Genomic DNA, 14852 nt, shown 5'->3' on the forward strand with positions numbered 1-14852 from the left:
GGACAAACAGATCAGCTGTAGCTCGTATCTTGCTAAACGTTTTCGGTCCTTTGTGCCAAAATCATCAGTATTAAAACAATAAAAGACCTGACAAATTTCAGTTGGTGGATAATGAATCTATAATATATGAAAGTTTAATTGTAATCATTACATTATGGTAAATAATGAAATTTAACACTATATGCTAATTTTTTGAGAAGGACCTGTATGTGTGTGCAACCATGATTAGCTCTTCAATGATTAGATGAGGTCAGAGATTATATAAGGGTTACGGTTGCTCAGAAATTTGAGATCTGAAAGTGAAAAGTCGCAAGCTAAAGGACAGAAATGCAATTTCTTAGTTTTATTAAAATAAATATTATTAATATGGTTGATAGTTTATTTGTGATTTTTTTTTTTACCTTCACATTGTTTTTCAGGCTGTGGTCTTAATTATCACAAAAGATGTGCTTTTAAGATACCTAACAATTGCAGGGGGGTAAAAAGAAGTCATCTTTCCAGCAGATCATTTACAGGAGCAAGTTCCATCACTAAACAAAGAGCTGTGACGTTACCAACCGGAGGCAGTCTGGAGGACCTGGGAGGACATAACTCAGAGCCGCAGGTAAAATGTGCCGTTTTATGGCCATCACAGCTATAACATATAACCAGGGTCGGACTGGCCCACCGGATAACCAGAGAATTTAGGCTTTAGTTTTTGCATACTAAGGGGTCATACTCATGGTTGCATTCTGGTTCTATGTATAATAACTAGTAGCAAGGACGGATAGGAAACCATACCTGAAAGCCAGAGACAACTTTCTTAGGCTTTTGTGCACACAAAGTCTTTTTGTTCAATTTTTGGAGCAGAAACTCAAAGTTTTTGAGGCTTTCTGAGACTTTGAGCAGGATCTTGGAGAGTTAATACTGAGATTCTGCTCAGTTACGACTTCAAAAATGACTCGAAAAACTCTGTGTGCACATAGTCTTTGCCACTAATTAATCTGCTCCTGCATAAAGCATAAAACTCGACAGAACGTGGTAAAGATAATGTCTAGGTCACAGCAGCCGCTAAGCATTTAGAAAGACAGGGTGTGAACAGCCTCTTCCATGCACTTGCTCAAAGGCACCCCCATCCTATTAACATTAGGTTACCTAAAAAGATAAGTTAAACCCTAATATCCGCTAGTAATGCTAATGGCATTTCCTAAACTTTAAACAAGCGTTCCCTCACCCCGACGCGCGTTTCGCCTCCAGTTTCTTCCCGGGGCGCCTGTTATTTTTTATCATTTGTGAAAGTAACAAGAAAACCACAGTAAGGGTATGTGCAGTTAACTATTTATGAAAAAGGAGCAATCTGCTCCCCTGTATAAGCGCACAGCAAAATAATCAGCAACAGTCCAAACAATAGCCGGCCCTCACATCATCTTAAAAGAATTGCTCCCAGGCAACATGTTTCAGACCTGCATGATCTGTTTTAGTTTTTGGGGGGGATCACAGTTTAGGAATGTCCAATAAATAGTTCTGATACTTAATCGGAAATTTCTCAGGACAAGAAATAGGAAGTTGAAGAGAGAACAGAGGAATCAGTTCCTCTGATTTTAGTATCAGATTATTTTTCCCTTTTCTTTTAGGATTGTTTAAATGTATTGCTGCACATATAAGGTTTGTTGTCATGATACATTTACTTAGAAAAAATCTTTTTTGTTTCTCTTCTATCGTTTTGACAGAGTACCACAAAGAAATCTCGTGTCCCCTCCTTCAGTGGGCGACCTATATGGAAAGATTGGCAGGACATGAACAGAGTAAAGGTCCCCCACACTTTCCAAGTCCACACATACACACGTCCCACAATTTGTCAGCACTGCCGACGTCTTCTTAAGGGGCTGTTCAGACAGGGCATGCAGTGCAAAGGTAAATGTGTGTTATTCCACTTTGGATTGATCACATTAAATTATAGATTTAGCATTATTTTTGCAAACATCTGACAAGTCATAATGGGCGATCAGTGCCTATTTTTTCTGATGCCGACCAGAGACTGTTATATGTTTCATAGACGGATGAGATTTAACCTCTGAGATGAATGCTTATCCTCTATGTGAGAAAAAGAAAAAACTCTGTACAGAGATCTGTGACGTTACCATTGCCTTATGTTACAATTATTGTAGCATTGTTTTTTTCTGGATCATTGCAACTTGAAGCCAGTCAACATTAACCCTGCTGTTGTTTTCGGTCAAAAACGACCGACCTTGAACTTCAATATTCTTTAAAATATTCTGCTCTGAAACCCGTGGCCAACCGACCCATCCTCATTTAAGTCAATCAACCACAAGTTTCAGAACCGCATCTTGAACACCCCCAAAAATACCAAAGTTCAAAATCGGTCTCCCCAGACCGAAGACAACAGCAGGGTTGGGCACACACTGAGCGGCCGAGCGAACTGTCAATCAAAGTGCTGGGGCAGTGACTATGCCTGCTCTGTGCACGCCTCTATAACTGAAAGCTGGCGGCTCCTGGGAAGAATAAAGTTAATTTCCTCCCAGTAGCCAGGATTTCAGTCCATTGGCCAGACAGCATTGGAACGCTATTAACCTTATGATAAATCCTATATCTGCAGATTAATAGCGTTTTGGGGACCTGACAGGTTCCCTTTAAATGCCTATCTACAGCATGCGTGACTACATGAAAAGTCCCAGTGCTCTTCTTTGCTGCTCCTTACTTGTGTACATAACCCTGAAGAATCTCCTGTCTACTCCATAAAATGTGATTTTTAACTTCTAGGAGCTACCGTCTTACTTTTTTGGGGTAAAAATTTTTTGATTACTTTGCCTCAATTTTAAATTTTAGTTTTTTGGGGGATGACATTTTTGGAGTGACCAATAGATAGTTCTGATTCTTAATCAGAAATTTCTCAGGACACAAAACAGAAGATTTTGAAGAGAGAACAATAGAATCAGTTGATTTTAGTAGCAGATTTTTTTTTTTACCATTTTCTTTTGCGATTGCTAACGGTGTGTGCACACGACGTCTTTTTCCAGTTGAAGTTTTCAAGAGGAAACCGTTTCAGGAAGCGCTATTTTTTTTTCTTATTTTTTTTTAGCTTTTCTTCTTGATAATTTTCTATGTGCTGTTTAATGTTTTTGATAGCAACATTTTTTGAGTGATTTTATACCATTTTGGAGGCATATTTTTGCCTGATTTTTTGTTTATGTACTTTTTTTTAACTTCATTTAACACTAAAAAATAATCATAGATTTTGAAGCTGGAAAAAAACTCAAAAAGACGCCTGGGCATCTTCCGGGCATCTATTGAGCCTTCCCATTGACTTGTATTGTAAAGCATAGAGCATCTTCAGAAATTACCTGAAGAATGAATGGGTCACATTTTTAACTACTCTGCGACTTTGAAAACCTGAAGTGGTTAAAAGACACTCAGAAATGTAAATGTTCATTATTTTGAGTGCTTTATTAGTACTTTTTAGGCAAGACTTGGAAGGGACCCACATGAGAAAAATGTCATGTGCACAAATCCTTAAAGTTTTCCCATCTTACAAGTGAAATTTTGAGCAACTGGATGTCAAAGATAACAGCCAGGGAACGGTCAAGCAGATCCCACCACTGCCACAAGTTTGTCACATATAGCAGCCGGGGTGTAGGGGAGCGGTCAAGCAGATCCCACCACTGCCACCAGTTTGTCACATATAGCAGCCGGGGTGTAGGGGAGCGGTCAAGCAGATCCCACCACTGCCACCAGTTTGTCACAGATAACAGCCGGGGTGGAGGGGAGCGGTCAAGCAGATCCCACCACTACCACCAGTTTGTCACAGATAACAGCCGGGGTGGAGGGGAGCGGTCAAGCAGATCCCACCACTGCCACCAGTTTGTCACAGATAACAGCCGGGGTGGAGGGGAGCGGTCAAGCAGATCCCACCACTACCACCAGTTTGTCACAGATAACAGCCGGGGTGGAGGGGAGCGGTCAAGCAGATCCCACCACTGCCACCAGTTTGTCACAGATAACAGCCGGGGTGGAGGGGAGCGGTCAAGCAGATCCCACCACTGCCACCAGTTTGTCACAGATAACAGCCGGGGTGGAGGGGAGCGGTCAAGCAGATCCCACCACTACCACCAGTTTGTCACAGATAACAGCCGTGGTGGAGGGGAGCGGTCAAGCAGATCCCACCACTGCCACCAGTTTGTCACAAATAACAGCCGGGGTGTAGGTGAGTGGTCAAGCAGATCCCACCACTGCCACCAGTTTGTCACAGATAACAGCTGGGGTGTAGGGGAGCGGTCAAGCAGATCCCACCACTGCCACCAGCTTGTCACAGATAACAGCCGGGGTGTAGGGGAGCGGTCAAGCAGATCCCACCACTGCCACCAGTTTGTCACAGATAACTGCCGGGGTGGAGGGGAGCGGTCAAGCAGATCCCACCACTGCCACAAGTTTGTCACAAATAGCAGCCGGGGTGTAGGGGAGCGGTCAAGCAGATCCCACCACTGCCACCAGTTTGTCACAGATAACAGCCGGGGTGTAGGGGAGCAGTCAAGCAGATCCCACCACTGCCACCAGTTTGTCACAGATAACAGCCGGGGTGGAGGGGAGTGGTCAAGGAGATCCCACCACTGCCACCAGATTGTCACAGATAACAGCCGGGGTGGAGGGGAGCGGTCAAGCAGATCCCACCACTGCCACCAGTTTGTCACAGATAACAGCCGGGGTGGAGGGGAGCGGTCAAGCAGATCTCACCACTGCCACCAGTTTGTCACAGATAACAGCCGGGGTGGAGGGGAGTGGTCAAGCAGATCCCACCACTGCCACCAGTTTGTCAGGGGACACAACTCAACTCCACTGCCTCCAATCATCAGGACAAATACGTAATTCACTGACGAGTGATTGGCGAGGCCACGGCTGCTTCCACTAGTAGGCCGGTTATTTTAGAACTCACAGTGAGCATATGGTATATTGTATACACATCCGATTCCAACACATGGACTATATAGCCTGATATGGTCACTGCCAACAATGCAAAAAACATAAATGAAACCACTACTAGCTGCCAGGCAACCAATCATTTATACAGGCCAATTGAACACACTTTACAGGTAGCGTATGACTTCAGGGGTGCGGTGTACAGAGCAAAAGGAAAGGCGCTATTACATTTTATCATTATGGAGGGAAGGGCTCTGATTGGGAAAATGGGGCACTTTCACAGTGAACTATGTCTTCCTGAATGATCAAAGACAGTGACCAAAACTGTCATTTTTATTAGCTCAATGCTATACCCACATACCTCTCCTTCATTAGCTCATATGGGGGATGATTGTGGCATTTGCTAGGTCTTTCAGAATTTGATAAGATCCCCAACTTACAGCATACCTTCACCCCTGCAGGTCCCAGGTGGTAGATATAGTCATCATGTTTTCTATTGTCATTTAATCTTTTTATAGATATTTAACATGACCTGGGTATCACCATCCATCGGACCATTATTATGTTGGAGGGGTTAGCATGGCCTTATGTTTGTTCCTTCGCTACACTGCTGAAAATATATCTCTCATAAATATTGGATTGATGCAAACCCCAATATTCATATCTGGACAAAGTGTCTAACTGCAGTTGTCCAATTTTTCTTTGAAGAGAAAAAGAGTTACCTCTGAATATGTTAGATTTTCCACTTCTCTGCCTCTTGAACATAGGGATCTCAGTCTTTGTGTCTGTTTCCCAGCAAATCTCCCTGCTGTAATTATGTGGTCACAGCAGGAGACCCCAACTTCAATGGAAATGGGTGTGATAGCTCTCTCTCACCTTTCCCTTGTCTTAAAGGGACTCTGTCACCTGAATTTGGAGGGAACAATCTTCAGCCATAGGGGCGGGGTTTTCGGGTGTTTGATTCACCCTTTCCTTACCCGCTGGCTGCATGCTGGCTGCAATATTGGATTGAAGTTCATTCTCTGTCCTCCATAGTACACGCCTGCAGAAGCCATTGGTAGGCTTGTCTCGCCTGGGGCAAAAATTAATTTAGCTGCGTAGTTCAATTATCTTAATATTTTGCCAAGAGAGACCAGCTCCTTGGCACCTCCGCTGGCACTTAGTCAATCCCTATAGATCTAAAAAGCAATCTAAAAGCTAAACAAAATCAACAAAATATAGAATATTAAAGACATAAAACACAGATAATTCAGTTTTTATGTGATATTTTTAGAATTATAAAAAGAAACGATAAATTGTGCAGAGGTCATACATTGCAGTTGCCATAAATTTTGATTTTCACATCCCATATGTTCATTTTTGTAGTTACGATGTAAAAAGAAGGCGTAAATCAATATCTTTCATATTTGCATCAAGGAGTGCACTGTCTAGGCCTAAAAGTAAATTAATGTATTTATCTTCTATTCTCTACAGACTGCCGCTTTAATTGCCATAGGCGATGTGTACCGGATGTACCAGATGAATGCTTGGGAGAGATAACTAATGCTGATGGAGAAGGTAGCTTTGATACGTAAAATATTTTTTCGCCTTTATACCTTTTCCCACAAAGTTTATTTTTCATGTTATTGCTTTCTAAATGCAAAATGTATTAACTTTCTAACTATACTTCAATAACTATTTATTACCAATTTGTTGTTGTAAAGCCTGTGCTACTGCTGTACATAGCTGGCTGTGATGCTAGTTCTGCCATACTTGCTAGTTCTGATGTTACACAGCTTCTAGCTGCTGTTTGATCAGGGTTTATCTCATCATAATGCACAATTCCACCTATTCTAGAGGTAGAAATTTGCCTCCCTACTTGTCAGACCCCTGTGCAGCTGCAGAGGTTGGATGAATGATATGTCCACCCCTGCACGGCGTCAGTAGCTGCATAGTCGGCAGAGCAGAGAGTGGTCACACAGGTGCTGTATCAGTGTATACAAAAAAGTAAGGTAGTACTGGCTTAAAGTTGTGCTAGTTTGACGGCAGCAGCTTTTTTGGATTCACAAAATGACATCCAACCTTTATTACTGGAAGGAACACACCCCTAAGTGTCCAGTCTGAAAATAGGAGCAGATTGCAAACTGGATATCACAAAAAGGAATAAAAAAAAAAATGGAAGATTGCAATTGTACAATCACGATCGTCGTTTTCAGATTTAGCATATGACACACATTTTATAGGAAATAAGTCATTAACTAAAACCACTGCGTAAACGGCTAAAAACTGGGTGAGGAACAGACGACCTCTGCTGCTAAGGTGAGGCTATCGAAGACAGTTTCATGTCACTGGTCATTCACAAAATTGGTATTTACGACACTCCTGTGGATGGTGTCCAAGTAGGATCCTATCCCATGTAAATCTTGTAGAAAACTTGGCACTCAGATAAATGTTGTAAGCAGATCATTTTACTTTGTGCAGGCAACTCAAAAATAAAGAAAGGTTTCAGTCCTACGATGACCTTCATTAGGCAGACAGAATGTCATTGTAGGACCTGTGAGATAACGCTACCTGAGTGGGTTGGGGAACACTCGCTTGGCAACGGGATTAAAGCACTCAGGCATGGTTTCTCACAAAACAGTCTATTTGGTTTATTTAGGCATCATAAACCGCACCGTAGGCCATGTTGCACATCACAGGCCTACAGAGAGTCCATAACATTTTAACTTGCCAAACAGTTTATTAACGTCCACGGAACACAACAAGCACCAACAGTCTGTTCCAATGGCAGATACTCGTCTGCCCGTAACCCCCTTTATCTGGAGTTACCTTACAGGAGCTCCTGCTCCACATGCTGACTCCTGTCAGTGCAGGATCCCAGGGTTGCTGCCTAACTGTGATCACCGTCCTTGTGACCAGGGCACTTCAGATAGTCCAAACCCACTGACGGAACTGTAGCTTCCCCAACACAGTAGCCATCACAGGCTCTGCAGATACGGCCTCTTCATGCGCTATTCATGAAATCCAGTCCCAGGCACTTCCAACACACAGGCCATCAGTCCATGGCCTCACCATGTGCTTCCAGGAATCCAGTCCACTCCAGGACATTCCAACACACAGGCCATCCAGGATCTTACACACTGGCCATTCCGGTCCATACACTCTGAACATGTGACCCAAACCATGGTCACATTATGTACCTGTAACCACTCCCATAGATGGAAGGTGTGTGTGGTTAGCCAGTCCCGCCCAGCTCTCCGACTAACCCTGCAAGCCTCCCTTTTAACTATACAAATACTTGTGAGACTTTAGGTCCCAGAACAATACTACAGGCTTACAGCGCAGACTCCCTCTGCGACACATACCGGCCATTTACAATCATGCCGGACACTGTTTCATTATCACCATTACAGATACGCCTCCATGCGTATCAGCGCCCCCTGGCTGTAACTTGGGTCACTGCATAAGAGACCAAAACACTTCTTTATTTTTGGATTGCCTGCACAAAATAAAATTATCTGCTTACAACATTTAACTGAGTGACAAGTTCTCTACAAGATTCACAAAGGCAACAACAGATAAGGTAGTTATAGTGCATCAGAAAGGTCTTTCTCAGGCAAAAATGTCAAGGTAGACTGGGGATCCTATATGTGTTGTTCAAGCTCTTTTTGAAGAAGGACCAAAAGATGAACCACACTATGGACTGTAGACGCCAAGGTTGGTCAAGGAAACTTGGTGCAGGGGATGAAAGATACGACCTACTTATGTCCAGCAGTGTCATCATCTCAGAACTGTCAGCAGGCAGTGGGACCCAGCTACAGCCATCTACTGTTCGGAGAAGTTTGGCCAGAAGTGGTCTTCATGGAAGAAATGCAGCAAAAAAGCCATACATTTGATATAGAGGAAAGGCCAAGTGACTCAACCATATATGAAAACATAGGACCCAGGGTGCATAAAAAATGCTATCAAGTGATCTGGACTGAGGAGTCAAAATGTGAAATAATTGTCTGTTCTAGAATTTTTTTTACAAAAAGACTGGAGAGCGGTGCAGTAATGAGTGTTTGCAGGCAACAGTGACGAAGGATGGAAGTACTTTGCAAGTTTGGGGTTGCATTTCAGCAAACAGAGTTGGAAATTAGGTAAGGTTTATCTGTCAGGATGTTTTTGGTGCCCCACCTAAGAGTAGCATGATATATGAGGGGAGACCCTGTTTCCAATGATGTATCACTTACTGGGTTGTTTGCTGCAGTTTTGATAAAATCACTGCTACATCAGCAGGAGATTATAATTTCATATCATCACAGGTTTCTCTGGTTCAGATCTAGTAGAAATAAAGCGGTTCTCGGAATGCTGAGCCCTGCTCCACTCCACACCACTGATTGGCTGCTTTCTGTGTATACTGTGCATAGGCAGAAGACTGCTAATCAATGGTGGTGTCACGGTTATAGAAAACCCATGAATTTGGAAGTCTACGTGGCATCAAGTTTATTAGTCCACCACTTATAATCTCCGGTGATTTTATCAAAAGTATGTCAAGCAGCCGAGTAAGTGATACAGCGCTGGAATCAGGGTCTCTGTATCTACATTATTCTGCTTTCAGATTAGGTGGGGAAAAAAACCTGGTGACAGATTCCCTTTAACGGTGAAAAATAACTCTGTGCTGATTATTTAAAAAAAAAAATAATAATAAAAAAATAGAAGAATTGATGGTGTTTTGGAGACAAAGAACAGTCCAACAAATATAGATTTCAGTTCTATTTATTTTTTTATCCACTCACTCTGCATTAAAATTGCTAAACCTAAACTATGAACACCTATGCTATTTTTGAAAGCGTCTTACTTTGCAGCATTTTCCCCCTCCCCGGCCTGAAACTCTTGGGCAGTACTGTATATGGAGGGGTAATATTATCATGACATATGTGCAGTATAAGTGCACTGTTTAATCCGTAGATAGTAAAATGTGTGATTCAACCCAAAATGCTAAAAATTGTTGTTATTTGGCAGATGGAGAAAACTGTAGCATAGAAGATGAGACTGAGAGACTAATCCCGCTCAGCATTGGTGCACAAGAGGAGGAGGACATATCTGTTAAAAGCACTGAAAGCACAGTTTGTCCTTGTGATAACCCAATGTTCGATAGGTAAATATGTCACTTACTTCTGCGTTTTTTAAGCTACATTATTAAAGGATCTCAGCACTGAATGACTGTTCAAACCAAGCACAGGTGCTCGGTGCACCCTTGGTGTGGCCAAACAACTCAATGCACCTTCTCAACTACTTGTTTTTTTTAATCTATCTCTGTGCTTATATGGCCAGAGCTGTCCATCAGGAAAAAGAAGGATGGACATAGATAAAAAAACGAGTAGGTGGAAAGGTGCATTGAGTTGTAAGGTGGAAAACAACTAAGTGGGAGCTGTTTGGTCACACCAAGGGTGCACCAAGCACCAGTGCTTCATTTAAAGAGTCCATTTGTGACGGCAGACCTCTTTTAATCGACCTTGTAAAAATGATGGATTATTAGCATTAGAAAACTGCACGTTGCGAAACTACCTATGGCTCATAAACATTGTTTTCTCTTTGGGTAGTAACTTCATCCCACTCATGAGAGTCGTACAGTCTGTGCGCTATAACAAGAAGAAAAACAGTTGCGTGCTGATGGAAGGCTGGCTTGTCCACTTTACCAGCAAGGACAGTATGGTGGGTAGAAAATAACTAAAAATTGGTTCATTTTTGTAAAAAATAGCTGATTTTACTGATGGAAACAAATTTGGCATTTTACAACAGAACACTGGACGTCAGTTAAGACTGATTCACACTTCCGAGCAAGAAAAAAATGGACCAGTTCTTCTGATCAGAGTGTGGTCTTAGTGTTATCAATTTTTCTCATACGCGTAGAAATTAAATTTAAAAAAAAAAAATTCTCCGCCTTCTTCATTTTCAGTCTGTGAAAATTGGACTGCACTCGAATGCCACCTAAGTGCAGTCCATTTTCCCGCAGACTGAAGAAGAATTACAGACAAGTAAATGGCCCCATAGACTAATGCAGATGGGCTACTGTAGAGGATTGGACAATTAAATCCAGTCTCACCTGCGCAGACACAACAGTACAACAAATTCAGAACGGCTTTGGAATTGCAAAATCATAAACTGACATTTTTTACAAAATCGTTCACATTCAATATTCTGTTATTTGACTCCGTATTCTGGAATCATACATAGCCACAAAAAATAAAACATCTTCAAAATAGAAAATTTATGAGTGAATAATTAACATTTTAATATTTCTTAATTTTATATATTTCTAAAAAAATGGATATTTCAGATTTTATATGTAACATGGTTTTCCATTTATTTTACAGAGGAAAAAACATTACTGGCAACTGGATAGTAAATATATAACCTTATTTCATAATGAAGCTGGTGGCAAGTTTTACAAGGTGGGTTCTTCCCTGTGCGATTTTCTATGCCTGCTTTTTGCAGGTGAATTGATTGCACTCCTTACATATGACAGTCTTTGTTTTTGTTTTTTAATAACTTTTTTTGTGCATTCTTCAAAATAATGATTAAAATGCAAATACAGTAAAAATGAGATTACCACATGTCATGTCTCAAAATGTGTATATTAACATAAGCTATAAATGAAGCTCTACTATTCAATAAATCAATACACGAAGCTTATATTAAAAATATATGTTTTTAAAATGTGACTACTCGGACAACTCTTCCTCAGTCCTGATTTTTCCCTGTTGTAAAATAATAACACCTTTACTCAGCTTATCAGTGTTGGCATTGGCTCTCCTGGGGCTCACGTAACACAATGTAACGTGATCCCTGCAACCAGTGACCACAGGTGTGTCAGATACTACAGACAGTCGCTCTTCATCTGGCTGCAGAAGGTCTGTGCGTTTGGCATTGCAGATGCCTTCTTAATCCTTCTGACTTTTGGACCCAGTGACAACCTTCCTCCAGCTCTTTGACACACCTGGACCTGGGTGTTTATAGACTCCCTGTCTGCCTCAGGAAGTCGCTGTTGATATTCACATTTTCCCTTGCGAAGGCTTGGAGCTATGGCAGTCGGCTTACTTCCTCTCTGGTGCAGTTACCTCTCTGAGTCTGTTCAAGCTAAGTTGCTTCCCCTTTGTTTGTCTCCCTTCTTCTCTTTAGTATACAGTGGGGACTGACCAGTGCTCATCCCCCTCTTCCCTTTTCACAGCCTAGCTATAGATAGAGATATACAGGGCTAAGGTTCCTGCTTGGCGATTGGTGTGGAACCAATATAGGGATGTTAGGAGAGGCAGGGTGCTATTAGATCTGCCTATGGGTCTCCATCCCCCCTTTCCTTAGCTTTTGAGCTTCCTTTCCCTCTTGTTGCTCTTAGTCTTCCCACACTGTGCGTGACACCACTTCACTCTCCTCTCCTTTGGACAAATTAATGTCCAGAGCAAGCGAGAGAGAAGACGCAACTCTCGCTTCTTTCAGAAGTCAATCATGTCCAAAGTGCAGGGGAGTGACGAGGCCGCTAATTAGCCTCAGGGATCGCATAACATATCAATGTCACGCAAGCCCTGGGAAAGCCAGTGCCAACACCACTGGACCGGCAACAGAGGGGATAACACCCACTTAGACTTAACTAAAGTTAACTCATTAGGTGCCAAATACTTTGATTCCTCAACAGAGGGGCTAAATTTAAGAAGCAAAAAAAAAAAATTTTTATTCCGCTCTCAGCCATTGTTACATCACGTGTCCAGCTCAACATGAAAAATTTGGTGAAAAGTCTCCTTTAACATGATTTAGGATTTAATAGCCTCTATGAGATATAAAGCACATTGGGGTAATATACACTTGAGTGAATTTAATAAGATCAGGAAAAATAAAAATATCATCCAATATATTGCTGGATACAACAGTGTTATACAGAATATTATTAAAGAGTTTTTTTTTATTGATGTATTGAATTTTGAGAAAAATCAGAGAAATGATGATAAAGCTGGGATGTAGAAAACACGGGAGGTCTTTTAACAAAGGAAAGAAAACAGCAAAAAATTCAATTTTTTTTTTTACAAAGAACCTATTGTATGAGACAAGGGAATAATACACAGACTTGTATAGTAAATAAAAATGTGGAACTTTTACAATTTACATTCCATTTTTAGGAACTGCCCCTTTCTGATATTCTCCACATTGAGATCTTTGACCGAAATGTCAGTGGTGTGACTAAAGATGGGGAGACGCCTCACTGCTTTGAGCTGCTGACAGACACCTTGGTGTATTATGTTGGGGAGCAGCGCCCCCACCCACACGCTGGAGATACCTGGTATAGGATGATTCGCCAGGCCCTGATGCCGGGGATGGACGTGAGTGCCACCACCAAACATTCAGTCCAGTCAAGTATTCCCGGTAAGATAATGTTCCAGATCTGTCAGCGTTATTGCTATGTGGTGCACTAAATAAATAATGCACATAGTATAAGAGAAGCGGGCACCACCATAATAATGGGGAGTACGTAATGACTAGTAAGAGGTAATAATTACTGGAAAAAACATGCTAGAAAAAGGCATTAAACAAAATAAAATTTTATTAGAAAGAAAGATATATACAACTGCATACAAATTAAAACAATTAATTTGCATTTTATTGCATGAAATAAGTATTTTATACAATAGAGAAACAGAACTTAATATTTGGTCCAGAAACCTTTGTCTGCTATTACAGAGGTCAGACGTTTCCTTTAGTTCTTGACCAAGTTTGCTCACACTGCAGCAGGGATTTTGGCCCCCTCCTCCATACAGATCTTCTCCAGATCTTTCAGGTTTCCTCCAAAGATTTTCTATTGGGTAAAGGCCTGGAGACTGGCTAGGCCACTCCAGGACCTTGAAATGCTTCTTTCAGAGCCAGTTGTCAGTTACCCTTGCTGTGTCTATAAGGTAATTTTCATGCTGGAAGACCCCGCTGTGACCCATCTTCAATGCTCATACTGAGAGAAGGAGGTTGTCTGCCAAAAACTCACAATACATCTCATCCATCCTCCCTTCAATACGGTGCAGTTGTCCTATCTACTTTGCAGAAAAGCACCCCCAAAGTATGATATTTCCCCCACCATGCTTCATGGTTGGGATGGTGTTCTTGGGATTGTACTCATCCTTCTTCCTTGAAACACAGAGAGTGTAGTTGATATCAAAAAGTTCTATTTTGGTCTCATCTGACCACATGACCTTCTCCTATGCCTCCTCTGGATCATCCAGATGGTCATTGGTGAACTTCAAACGGGCCTGGACATGTGCTAGTGTGAGGAGGGGGACCTTGCGTACCCTGCAGGATTTTAATCCATGGCGTAGTGTGTTATTAACAGTAATGTTTCAAACTGTGGTCCCAGCTCTCTTCAGGTTATTGACCAGGTCCTTCCATGGCTGATTCCTGACCTTTCTCAAAATCATTCTTACCCAACGAGGCGAGATCTTGCATGGAACCCCAGACCGAGGAAAACTGACAGCCATCTTGTGTTTCTTACATTTTCTAATAATTGTGCCAACAGTTGTTGCCTTGTCACCAAGCTGCTTGCCTATTGTCTTGTAGTACATCCCAGCCTTGTGCAGGTCTACACTTTTGTGCCTGGTGTCCTTGGACAGCTCTTTGGTCTTGGCCATGGTGGAGAGGTTGGCATGTGATTGATTGTGCGGACAGGTGTCTTTTATACAGGTAACGAGTTCAAACAGATGCAACTAATACAGATAATGAGTGCAGAGTAGGCGGCTCCTAAAGAAAATCTAACAGGTCTATGAGAGGCAGAATTCTTGCTGGTTGGTAGGTGATCAAATACTTATTTCATGCAATAAAATGCAATTTAATTACCGTAAGTAAAAATCATACAGGTGTAATTTTATGGAATTTATTTTTAGATTGTGTCTCTCACAGCAACTAATGTTTGGTATCTGTATGATTGTATTGACCTGATGAATGATATT

At 41.8% G+C, this 14852-nt stretch overlaps 1 protein-coding gene across 1 annotated transcript in view; it reads left to right on the forward strand.

Annotated features, from left to right (window-relative positions):
• Positions 1–14852, forward strand: part of LOC138649539 (serine/threonine-protein kinase D3-like) — a 97773-nt gene that overhangs the window by 59746 nt on the left and 23175 nt on the right. The window contains exons 5-11 of the mRNA XM_069740024.1: positions 420–604; positions 1710–1893; positions 6385–6468; positions 9895–10030; positions 10476–10587; positions 11250–11327; positions 13044–13287. Coding sequence (XP_069596125.1) covers positions 420–604; positions 1710–1893; positions 6385–6468; positions 9895–10030; positions 10476–10587; positions 11250–11327; positions 13044–13287 — 1023 coding nt within the window. The remainder of the gene's footprint in view (positions 1–419; positions 605–1709; positions 1894–6384; positions 6469–9894; positions 10031–10475; positions 10588–11249; positions 11328–13043; positions 13288–14852) is intronic.

The sequence above is a fragment of the Ranitomeya imitator genome, chromosome 9 (assembly GCF_032444005.1).
Source record: "Ranitomeya imitator isolate aRanImi1 chromosome 9, aRanImi1.pri, whole genome shotgun sequence".
Taxonomy (NCBI): domain Eukaryota; kingdom Metazoa; phylum Chordata; class Amphibia; order Anura; family Dendrobatidae; genus Ranitomeya; species Ranitomeya imitator.